General features: G+C 41.4%; 1 protein-coding gene across 1 annotated transcript in view; it reads left to right on the top strand.

Moving 5' to 3' along the window:
* Positions 1-12,809, top strand: part of CFAP54 (cilia and flagella associated protein 54) — a 301,384-nt gene that overhangs the window by 258,963 nt on the left and 29,612 nt on the right. The window contains exons 64-65 of the mRNA XM_012814149.2: positions 2,533-2,639; positions 6,795-6,936. Of these exons, the coding sequence (XP_012669603.2) occupies positions 2,533-2,639; positions 6,795-6,936 (249 nt within the window). The remainder of the gene's footprint in view (positions 1-2,532; positions 2,640-6,794; positions 6,937-12,809) is intronic.

The raw sequence follows: 12,809 nt of genomic DNA, 5'->3' as shown, positions 1-12,809 counted from the left end.
AGTCTTCGGTTCATAGAATTTTAAAAATAATTTACTCCCTCTGATTATCTTGGTACCTTCTAGAATTTCTATTATTCAGATATTGAACTTATTGGATTAGGTGTATACTTTTCTCATATATTTTTTCCTATTATCTATTCATTTCCTGTCTAGTGTCTGTTCATTTTGGGAGTGGGGCACTGAAAGCCTTATGGCTTAGACTGATTTATAGGCCTCATGGGAAGGTGACAGCAGAGGGAGTCGGGAGTCTCATTGGAGACGTGTCAGTATGTATAAGTCTTTTCTCTTTGGTTTCCCTAAAGAGGATACTTTGAGATTCCTGCCTAGTTTCCTGCATTCTGGGAGGGGTTATTGCACGTAGAGGAGTGTTTCTTGTTCAGAATGCAGACTTTCACTTAATCCCAATATTTCAGTACACCGCACCCCTGTACTCAGTGGCCCTCGGTACAGATCCTCTCTGACTTTACATCAGCAGGGAGCAAAATGGAAGAAGCTCAGCCCGGAGAGAGGAGGCAAGGGAAGGAGGAGGCCCACAAAAGGCACTGGGGGGAGGTTGTCTAACACTTCGCCCACTCCTGCCTCCTAGGGTATCTGAGCCTCCAGTCCCCAAGTCACCCCAGGGATCTCAGTCATATTGCTGAAGGCACTTACGCCCAGCCTTTCCTCTCTGCCAAGCTGGCTATCCTCTTCCAAAAGCTGTCTGTCCTCCAGAGTGTTGCCATCATCTCGTCGCCTTCACTCCCTCTCTTGTTCTTTCTGTCCATTTACACTTTTTTTTTTTTTAAGAGAAGCCCTTTATCCTTAGTTTACTTTGTGAAGAAGCAGAGAGAAATGCATGTAGCTGTAGGTGTAAAGAAAGTCCTTTCATCTGCTGAAGATTTGGGTCTTAAGTCTGCCAAAATGATACTGTCAGTAGGCAGATTAACAGGAGGAAGAGCATACAAATTTATTAATGTGCATGAGCACAGGAAAGTCAGAGAAAAATGATTACTCAGTCACCTGGTGAGATTCAGAAACTTATCTACCCTTCTTTACAAGGGAGAGGAAAGTCGGGTGTGTGTAGGCAGTTTTGAGGAGTATTAAACAATTTCTGGGGTCACCAAATAGACTCAAAGGATAGTAGTTTGTAAATGAGTCTCTTTGGAAACTGAATGGGACCAAGAACAGACAATAGCTTGTGGACAAGTTATGGGAAGGTGAGGGTAGAGCATCCCTTTGAATAAAAGGTTGTCTCATCATGCGTTTAAAGTCTCCCAGGTAATCTCGCTAAGCTGCCCTCAGAAGAACAGACGGAAGGTCTGTCTGGTGACTGGGGACTACTTTTAGTCTTTTCTCTCCTCTAGGGGATAATCTTTCCTGATTATTTGATGAGATTCCTAGAAATAGCTACTTCATGACCATTGCCCTTCTTTTGGAAGAAGTTTTGTCACTCAGGTAAGGGGACTTTCTGAGAGAGCCCCTACCTGTGCTGTGGGAGTGGCAGGACAGCAGAAGGTTAGAAAATCCTTGGTTCAGAGGCAGCCTCTGAGGCCTTCCAATTTCCCTTCATGGAAAAGTGTTCAGCACACCAACCGCCATACTGTGGGGTCTTGTTCTCTGACCCCAACATGTCTAAGTAGTCAGCATTGACTGAATGGCAAGTCTTGGTCTTTGCTTTCCTATATCTAAAGAGGGGGAATTAGACCAGATTATCTCTAAGACTCTATGAATCTCAAATTCTATAAATTCATGACAAAAATAGGTGCTTTATCATACGGGCCTGACTCTAAGAATTATCAGAACCCAAACAGGGAAATTTCTAGAGCAGAAATCATCAAAAGAAGTTTCATCTTAGAGAGAGGGGCTGGAAATTTGTGAACTGGATAAATAGAGAGGGGAAGAAGGGAACAACTAAGTGAATGAGCAGAAGCGGCCATCTCTTCTGATGGAAAAGCCACACATTGAGAAGCAAAAGGAAACAAAGCTGGATATTCGCCAGCAATATGCTTAGTGGTTGCTGTGGAGTCGTGATTCTCAACAGGCGTGCTGCGGCACACTGGTGTGCCGTGAGAGGACGTTAGGTATGTCTTGAAAATTTTTAAAGATCATTAATCAAATTATTTTTGAAGTTCAAAGCACAGTAAGTATATTCTTTTTTTTTCACTCTTTTTTTTTTTGATCAACATAATTTAAGTGCGTCATAGAAGTTAACTATAGGTTCAAGTGTACTGTAAGATTAACAAGGTCGAAAAATACTGCAGGGTCTGCAAAGATTGAAATTTAATCTTAATTGCAGTAGCAAATGTCACTCTTCAAAAATAACATAATATTGCCACTGAATAGTACACGTATTTATTTTCATCTTCTAACCTTTGCACAATTCTTGTTCACATCATTTCTTTTTAAAGTGAATTTGGGCAGTGGTGGAGGAATCCTAATTCTTCTAAATAAAAACTTTAAAGTGCAAGGATATGATTTTGAGAACTTATGTCTGTTTTGAGGCAAACTATAATTTTGATGTCACACCTTAGACGCCTTTAATTTTTCTTGCAGGTTTTATTGCTGTATGCATATAATATGATGCCCGTGAAGATGGCAGATATTAAGCACTCTACTTTTAACTCTGCATTTGTTGGTTTGTTATGGGTTTCACTGAACAGGCAAGTCAAAGTCGATTATCCACAACTCTCTTTCCCATTATTTCTCATAAGAACAGCCTTCTTCAGAAATGTACAAGGTAAAGCACAAGAAACCTTTTAATGGCTTGGTGCCTGTAGCACAGTGATTATGAAGCTGGCCACATACACTGAGGCTGGCAGGTTTGAGTCTGGCCCAGGCTAGCTAAAACAACTATGACAATGCAACAAAAAATAGCCAGGCATCGTGGTAGGTGCCTGTAGTTTCAGCTACCTGAGAGGCTGAGGCAAGAGAATCATTTAAGCTCAAGAGTTTGAGGTTGCTGTGAGCTGTGATGTCATAGCACTCTACTGAAGGCGATGTAGTGAGACTCTGTCTCAAAAAACAAAAAAACCAGAAACCTTTAAAAAGACACACTTAGAATAACCTTCCTTTTGTTTAGAGCAGTGGTCTCAACCTTCCTAATGCCATGACCCTTTAATACAGTTCCTCATGTTGTGGTGACGCCCAAGCATAAAATTATAGCAACCAAAATAATTTTATGGTTGGGGGGTCACCACAACATGAGGAACTGTATTAAAGGGTCGTGGCATTAGGAAGGTTGAGAATCACTGGTTTAGAGGAATATTGTATTGCCGTGGTTAAGAGCATGAACTCTGAATCTAGCCTGCCATGGTTCAAATGCCAGCTGGGCTCCTTACTACCTTTGCCACCTTGGGAACCCAAGTATAGTACTTAGTACTTAATACCTAACCTCTCTGTGCCTCAGTTTCCTGATGGGCAAGATGCGACTAATAACAGTAATAGTATAGTCCTTAGGATGGTTGAAGGGACAGTTTGAGATGCTTCATTGAGATTACAGAGAATACAAGGATGTTGTCTGTCCTATGTCCCATATTTTAACTGTGGTTAAAAAGTAATTTCATGTGGTTCTGTACAGGGTTGCAAAGTTAAGCCCAAACTCTGCCACTTGCCATGCCCCTCCCTTCCCTCCCTCCCAGTCCTGTTTTATGTTGCTCCAAAGTCAAAGTGACTGCTTTGGCCAGGTGGTGTTCCTCCCTCTCCACCACGTGGGGTACTTCTCTAGCTTTTGCTTCACTTGGTTTCTCTCTTTTCTTGTTTCATTCTACCAAATTCTTCATTTGTTTGTTTATTTTTTCATGTATATAGCTAGTTTAGTTTTGATTCTATTGTTCTTTGTCCTTCTGACCTCAGCCTCTATTTCCTCCCTTGTAAGAAGGAATGATAATATGCACTATGCCTGCATTTTAGGGTTATTGTAAGATCAAGCAAGGCAATGAATGAACATGTTTTGAAAAGTTGAGAACACTAATGCCTGTGTCTATGGTCAGCTCTTTGCCCTGCTCTGTGAACGGAGAATTGATGCTTCTCTGTCCTTTACTGGAGAGTCTTGTTCACGCTCCATGATTTTCACTGTGGGTGATTTCTTGGCTTTGCTGTGAGAGAGAATAAATAAAGGCCTGTTTCAAGAGCTGGCATACTTTCAATTATCAATTTCCCCTTCCTCCCCCCTGCCTTCCATCTGTCCTTCCTTCCTCCTTTCCTTCCTTCCTCCCTTTCTCTCTCCTTTCCTCCCTCCCTCTCTTCCTTCCTTTGAAATGGCAGAAAACCTTGGCCGTATACCAGTACAACTAAGCAACACACTCAGGAAATTATCCACTACCCTTGTAAATTCAGAAACATGGTAGGTTTTTTTTTTCCCAGAACCTCATAATAAAAATGATTATAATTTCTACCAAGTAGAAAGTCATCGAACCTACTAAGCTTCTTTATTCCAAAAAGTTTTTAATTTTGGTGTGCAATCAATAGTAGGGTTATTAAAATTGGGGACAAGCCCTGTCCCCTGTTCCCGAGGCCATCATAGGGAACAGGACCTGACAATCCCTCACCTACCCATCTTCTGGTGGCACTGTGAAAATGGACTATTTCTTTCACCCAGAGTGACTTTCCTTGTGTTCTTATTAGGCTCAAAATTAGTACATGGGGAATTGGTCTTGATTGTCCTTTAAAAGACAGAATAGAAGTAAAACAGATCAGGAAAGACTGACCAGAAAACAATGAATTTGGAAAACCTGCAAATGGGGAAATCTACAATTCATTGGCCATTTCCTTGTCTCCCAGTTAAGTTCTCATAAGGAAAAATATATTTTAATTCTTTGTACTTTTCTTACAGCAACAAAGGGAAAGATAATATTCTCAATAGACATGTATAAAAGTTTCTATGTAGTTCTATCTAAATGGTAGCTATGCTCTTGAGACCAAGATCAAGTTCTCTGCCTACTGCCTCTGCCCTTAAACTTCCTAGCATTCACTTCGCTACTTCCAACCGGGTCCTGCCCTCTAGGTGATGGCAGGTAGGGTGAGAGAGTGCCCAGGAGTCAGTCAGTGAGAGCAAGGGAGCTGGTCTAGCCCAAGCAGGCTGCTGGATGCTAGTTTATGGTGCCAGGGTCTAAAAAGCTGGACCCAGCATTGAGCCTGATGGGGGAGAGTAAGGGAGGTCAGGGCAGAGGCAGGACAAAGGACAAAGGAAAGAAGCAAGTTGTAGGGCAGGTGAGACCACAGGGGCCAGGCCTAATGCTGACACTCCAGGTCATCTGATGCTGCTCCTGGCACCAGGACACAGCCGGCTCTGCCCAGTCCCAGACTGTTCTTTATGGAGCTAGACTGAGCTGTTCACTCTGGCAGTACAGACAGTACAGTTCTAGACACTCATTAACAGTCATAGAATAGTTTATCCTCCCTAGAATCCCAAGAATTATTAAGGAAAGCTATGCTATTTTTGGAAGAAAAATAAGAATTCTTTCTCCAGGTATTAGAATAAAGAAGGGAGTTTTAGAATACCATCTTTCCTTATGTGGTCTCTTAGGGCTAAGAATCTATATGGTCGTGTCCTTTCAACCTTACAAAAGCCCTCTGAATTGGATGAAGTGGGTTTTATTATTCTAGTCTTGTCGGAGAAGGAACTGCAGGGTCAGAGAGGTTGAGTGACTGTTCTGCGTCCCCTGGCTGGTGTGGAAGGAGGAGTGTGGGTCCTGTGAGCCCACCGGTGCTGTCTGCAGGGCCCCATCAACATTGTTGACGACCCATTTGTTTCTTAAATGGGTATGTTTTCCAAATAAACTTTTAACCACAGATCTTTCCATTTCAATTCCTGTCTTTTTAATAGAAAAGCTTCTGAATCATACTATATACATTCAAATCCTCTTACATATGATTAAAGGTGTTTTTTACTTTGCTGAGAACCCTCACTAGTTTCGCCAAGTATTGCACCATGCTTAAGTTGAGGGTGCTGGGAAAATAGGACTGACATTCTTCGTATGTACCTGGGGGGTCAGTCTGCTTCGGGATCATTTACTTCTTTTTCCTCCTTCCTTGAATGAAGACACGCATGCACGTACACACGCACACCCCTGCATGCCCCTGCAGGTGCAGCTATGTCCACGGTGTAGTCACTGAGGGCCGCACAAGTGGCTATGCAGCTCCTTCCACCTTTGAATCTTCAGCTTTCTGCTCCCAGGCCGCTGACCCACCTCTGCCTTCAGAGCATCAGCTGCTCACTGCCCCCCCCCCTCCCCCCCCCCGTGGCCCTGACACTTTCTGTCTTTGGCATCATTGCCGCTGTGTCCTCTGCCTTCCTCTTTGACTTTTGTTTTTCTGTTTTTCCTGATTCTTCTTCCTCCCTCTCGGTTCCTCCCTCTATTGCACTGAATTGCTGTGGACACCTTGACTGGCCTTTTAGTCATTGCTAACTTGTGATTCTAACCTACCTCAGGGCAGCCAGATCATCCTAGCCTGCCCTTAAGATTTACATCTGAGTAAATCTGTCGTGCTTGCCTAGACTTTGCCCACGAAGATGCATATTTTCCTATTTTCATCTCCAGCAGTATTTTGGCTGTGTACCTTTCTTTCATTGCATCTTTTCCAATTTGTAAGTTATATATTTATCTGAGTGTAGAACAAGACCCCAAACATTATGAAAGTTAAGATTGTGTCTCTTTGCTCGTGTTTCTTGATTGAAGGAATGATGTTTGGCAGTGTCAGAAATCTAATGACTAAATAACTGAGGGCTTACTTAACATTGTACACATGGTTCTGCAAATAAACAAATGCCTTTCTTAATGTTGTAAATAAAATGCATGTATATGTGTTATTTTTAGAGTTATTGAAATTCATGAGAAAATATCCAATCTTGTGCAAATAGCTGAAATATCATTGCCAGCAACTCCTGAAATTATTTCAAATGAAGATGTATCTCCAGTGGATGAAACAGAAGAGAAATCAATTGATAAGGAAATGGAGGTAAGTTATTAAATAATGGAAAATGGCATTGCAATTGGAGGATGGATGTCATCACCTATAATTATTTAAATTATATTTTACTTCATCAAAGCAGAACTATCTAACTACACGTGAACTCATGGATCTCTGGACCTCTGTTTTTTCTACTGAGAGTACCAGACATGACCCAAACTTTTGGCACATACGTAGTTCAAAGCTCTTCTAAGCACATGATTACAAGAATCTGACGGTGAATGAAAACAAAACCAATCCAGGGAAGTCATTCAGACAAAACTGTGAATCCCAAGAAACAGTTTTTTGTGACTTTATAATATTATTTTCACTTTTTCACTCACACTCTATTATTTAAACATTTTTATTACCTAAGTAATAAGTGAAGAAAAATTGGAATATACAGATAGTCATGTAATCTTTCAGATTTTTTCTGAGTGTATGTGTTTTTCTAATCAAACACTGGGATATTATCTGTATAGTATACTGTTAATTTGATTGCACAGCTAAGTTTTTTTGTGATGACTGATGTGTGTGTTTTGGGGAAGAGAATGGTTTTCCTTCCCCTCCTGAATTCTTAACCCATTGAGAAATAGGGCACAGAAGACAAATCTATGGAGATTAAAATGTCAGCATCATCGCTGATAAAGCTGATGGGAGAACATGGCTTTAGATCTGTAGCCAAATGAGCTCATTAATATTTTACCACTGAATCATCCAGACTTGCCCACCTGGTCGCACAGTCATCTGGCACAATCCATGTAACCACAGGGTTTCCGGTTCTCCCTCTGCCTCCCGCCAAGCCTACTGCATGGGGGAAGCAGAGAATAATAGTCCTGCAGGTAAGGTGCCTTCAAAAAATGTAAACAAAGATTACCCAAAAGGGGCCAAGCCTAACACCTTCTATTGCTTTCCCTAAACTTACACCAATCAGATAAGTCACTTCATCCTCCAGGGGATAAATTAGTGATGGGTCCAAGAGAAGCTGGAATTGTCTGTTTGTCTACAGGAGAAGAGTGGAAATTCCTTATTCTCCCTGGAAGCAAAAGGGGCAAAGAATATGTGTTCGCTCCTAATTACCCGTTCTTGAAATTTTCATTCATACATTAATCCAGTTTCCCAAGATGTATATACTGTATTTATTGTGGCCATTAAAAAAATGGATCCAGAAGGTTTAAAATAAAAAGGGGGCAGCCTCTTGCCCACTATTTTTCTATTCCACTTCCCTACTCTGCAGGGGCAGCCATATTCAACTCTTTCTGGTATTTCTTTTATGTGATTCTGCATCTACAAATAATATGCAGTATCAGGCATGAAAGTTGGGGGGAACAAATAGCCTCCAAGTCCGAGGGTTGGCTGGAGGCCTCCTCGGTGTCTCCTGTTTTGGAGCCAGCATCTGTGATGCAGAACAGTGGCAGTCACTGTGGCCAGAGGGAAGAGAGGGGGAGGAAATCGCATCCTGGCTCATAAAATTCCCATCATATCGCTTCCACTAACGTTTTATTGGCCAAATAAACTGTCCGCTACACCAGTAATTCTGCTACCAGCTTGAAAGGAGGAAAGTTATATATGCAGAGGAATCATTGCTTTTTCTTGAGGTATCAATTTTAGATAATATCTATTGACTCTTAGTTGTGGTATACAGTAGAACCTGCACAATTGAGCACCTCCTTACATTGACCACCTCCTTAGTTGACCTCATTTTCATAGACTGGACATATGCCTCAGGTATGCATCAGTACAGAAGGCCTAGTTATGCTGACCACCTCTGTATGTTGACCAGTTTGTTTCAGTACCTTGAGTGGTCAACTTACAGAGATTCTACTGCATAAGGATTTAGCTCACACTTTTGATGCCAGAATTTCTTCCTCAGGAGGTCCTTGGTCTCAGGGATTCGAAGAATGAACCCACAGACCACAGATCAGTGGTAAGACAGGATCATTTTTATTAGACAGAAAGGAATACATCAGGAGTAAAAAGCACTAGAGCGTCTAGCAAAGGGAAAGACCCAAGGAAAAAAATCTTTCTTGGGCCCTTTGTCTAGGGGTCTATTTACATTTTTTGTCCAGGACTTGGTAGGTGGAAAGACATCTTTTCAAAGTTAATGAGTACATTAACAAATGAATGAATGTAGTCCCTCTTCCACTAGGGCAAGGTTATCAGGTCCTTATGGTTTTTGTCTCATAGAAGGGGTTAGGGTGTGTGCTTCCTACTCAAGGTGGAACTAGCCCAAAATGACTCAGGCTGCTTTGTTCATGACCTTGCTAGAGCCCAGAGGGTGTGGCCTGGAAAAGGCAGCCTGTTTGTGCCTGGAAATGGGGGTCTGATTTCTGAGCTCACCTGGGCCTAGAGAATGGAGGGGTCCCTGTCCATCCTTGAGTGGGAGGGTCCTGTGTCACTTTTCCCTAACGTCCTCTTTTCCCTGCCCTTCTAAATATTATATCACAAAATTTAGTTAAACCAATATTCAATGCTTACTTGTTATGACCCCTGTAAATGATGGTCACAGCCAAGTAGTATAATTATGTTCCTTTCTTGTATGTTTGGATTTTCTTGGCTTGTCTTTTATTCTGAGTTTTTTCTCCATAATTGTAGCAGATCTTTCATATGTTCATCTATAGACTTTTGCTTAGGTTTTCATACTTATCAAATATTTTGATCTCATTTTCCCCCCACCCTCCTGCCCCCGTTGCAGACTGGTTGCCCTTAATCCCTGCTGCCTACCTCTGCTTGTGGACTTTCCCTGTGCCACTTTTTGGGTTGGATTCCCAGCTACAGGAGCCCCATGCCTGCTTTTCTTCTCTGAAACCTTTTAAGATCTTCTCTGAATTTCTGGTCTAGTATAGCTTTTCCTCTCAAATCATTTCTCTGCTAGGTTAATATTTAATTGGTTACTAAATAACAAAATATCTTTAAGTCTTCAGAATATTATTGGTATGGCTCTTTGTTTCCTTGTTTGCATCATCTATGCACTTTTATGATGTAAACATATAAAAGTTGGTAACTCTCCTGATTCTCAAAGTGTATTTGTTGGCATTTTGAATCTGAGTTTACTAGTAGAGTGAGTGAATGCATTTTTCGTTATTGTAGAAGTAGCAAGCCCCATTGTAAGAGAATCCACCAGGCAAGTACAGTTAGCCTTTGTAAAATGCCCCTTTCCAGCATTTATGTCTTCCATGCCCCGTGCCTGGATTTATCACTGTGCGGACGTCTTCACATTTTGGTTGCACATCTTTTTCAGTATCCTCAGATGTTATAACATGAGTTACAATACTTAATGACCATGCTGAGAGTGCTTATAATAAATCCCCCAAGAGATCAGATAGCTCAAACTATCTCAAACCTAGTAGATTTTATCACTATAGATATAGATATATATTTCTTTTATAAAGTGCACAGTTGCCCTTTTTGTCTATTTCCAAGAAGAGTTTGGCTCACTTTTCATTTTTATACTTCTTTTGTGGAACACTTACGATCAGTTTTTTAGCCATAGACCAGACTTACCAGATTGCTGTCTTTGAGCCATGGTGTGGAATATTCTTTGCAGAAATTATCCCGAAGTCTACTACTGTACACTTTGTGTATGGAAAATGATTATTTTCTCCTGAACCCATCTGTCTTTTCAGCTCAGATGTGTGAGGCAGGACAGTGAGCATCTGTGAGAGTAAGGATTCTAGAGTACACTCTGCCACTCAACTTTACTACCCGGGGTTGATCTCTTTTCCTGTGCCGGGTTTTCCTCTCTTCTTTAAAATAAATGCTCTGAGATAATAAATACTGCTCTGAGATACAGAGATGGACTCTTTGGGTGGAAAGAAAGTCACCAGAACTTCCTGGTGGGGATATCAAATTCATGAGTAGGAGCCCTGCACCTGAGCCAGGAGGTGGGCTTGATATAAACAAATCAGGGATAAGTGGGGACTAGGGTGTTTGAAAGTAAGCTGGGGAGGTTACTTAACCCACCTTGCCTTAAGGAAGGTTTGTGGCTTGCTTTCATGTCTTGGAACAGTACGTGCATGGGGGTCACCCCCCAGGCAGAGCAAACTCCTTTCAATTTTGATGTTTTTCCTTGTGTTTTTGAATTTTTTTTAAATGATTCAACTTAGAAAGTGAAATCATCAGCTTTAAAATGGGCCATTTTAGATAGCTGTCCCAGCTCTGTTAGGTCTGTACGTGAATGAACATTTAGGAGAGCAGCAGGAGAGACCCCAAACGGAAGGAACACTGATGTTTGTTTAGGCAAATTGGCAAGAAAAGTAGCTCATAGCATTTGCAAGTTAAGAAACGAAGCACTATATAAATTTGTCTTTTTTTTCCCCACAATACTAACTAGCACTTAAAAAAGAAAAAGCTGGATTCCAGGTTATATGAAATAAATCCCATTGACTAAATCTGTTAGGCTGTTGTCATGACAACCTTCACTTGGAGCTAATTAGGAGTTAACTAGGACACTTGAAGAGATCAGTTCTGGTCCAGAATTGGACAGGATTTCATAACTTCTATCATCTAATGTCTTTATTTCTATAACAGCATAGATTGTTTGTGGGCTACTGAACATAGGATCTTTAAAAATGTGCCTTGCTTGATATGGGAGGTAGTGAATCTTGTTCTCTTTCTTTTCTTTTCCTCTTTTTTTTTTTTTTTTTTACCCTCAAAATCCCTTGGGTCCAGAATAAGCCAAGAACTTCAGATCACAGATATTAATTTCAGATATATTCAGAACAGGTGTTCTAATCACTTTTGGTTTGAAAATCTTCTATGACCTTCCTCTACCGTGAACATCAGTTCAGAATGACAGTTATTTTATTCTGTCATTCACAGTTAAGGAGAATGTTCAGAGCCTATCAGGTGCTATAAAGCATTTGAAAGATGCAAACTATCCTGATTTTAAGGCTGAGGCACTTTCTTTGGAATGACAGTGTACTGATATAAAAACTTAAAATATGTTTGCTGGGTCACCTAAGGTCAGTTCAACAAACAAGTATGGAATGTCTGGATTGTACAAAGCAATCAAAATTAGTATATAGGCAGCATATCCCCAATACCAAGGTACTGTGAAAATATCAAGCCCAATACAACTGCAAACTTGCATCAAATTCTTGTGAGAAACTATTATATGCAAATGTGTTTCAGGTTTGGGAGGTGAGGACATAGCCGATACAGTGAGGTTCCCGTCATGGAGGAACTTAGTCATGGTGTGTGTGTGGCCGTGGGTACCCAGATGTCATCCACAGTGAGCCCAGCCACGGACAGCTCTGTCTTGGCAAAGGGTGGCAGTCCAGGAAACATCAGTCTGTTGGTCAAAACCACTGAAAATAATCCATATCTTTATAGGGTCTCTCTTAGGAGCATCTTGTGGGGGATCCTTTTGTAACACACAGAGTTTTGTTTTTCTTTAATTCTCTTTTCCCCAGCTGTTCTACTCTCACATCTCCCTGGCATCCACAGCAGCCGTCCAACATCTGTCTCCTTTGGCTCAGACTCCTGCAACTATCCCTCCGACTCAGCCTGCACAGACTGTGTTGTTGCTTCGCTCCTTCCCACTCCCACTCTGCCCTTTACTATGCAGTTCAACTCAGTGCCTCTGACTTTGCCCAGCTTTCCTCTTTCCTCATTACCTAGATTCTGTATGGCACCGAAAAGTGAAGTTGCTGGAATCCATCCTTCTCCACAGCGGGGCTGTTGATGCAAAGTAGCCCAGTTTACTATTGTTTAAATCTTACATGGATGGTGTGTGTTGAGGAAGTTGAGCTGGGCTTTGTAATTGCTTAAATAGCTCTGAGAACATTTTATAGCACCTGCAGACTACAGCATAGGCTACTTTTCTTTGCACCCCCAAGCATCTCAGGCCTTACTATATGGTTTTGGTCATTAGCTGTTCA

Source organism: Otolemur garnettii, unplaced genomic scaffold (genome assembly GCF_000181295.1).
Source record: "Otolemur garnettii isolate 467f Iridium unplaced genomic scaffold, OtoGar3 scaffold00007, whole genome shotgun sequence".
NCBI lineage: Eukaryota > Metazoa > Chordata > Mammalia > Primates > Galagidae > Otolemur > Otolemur garnettii.
This window is presented reverse-complemented; position numbering and strand designations above follow the sequence as displayed.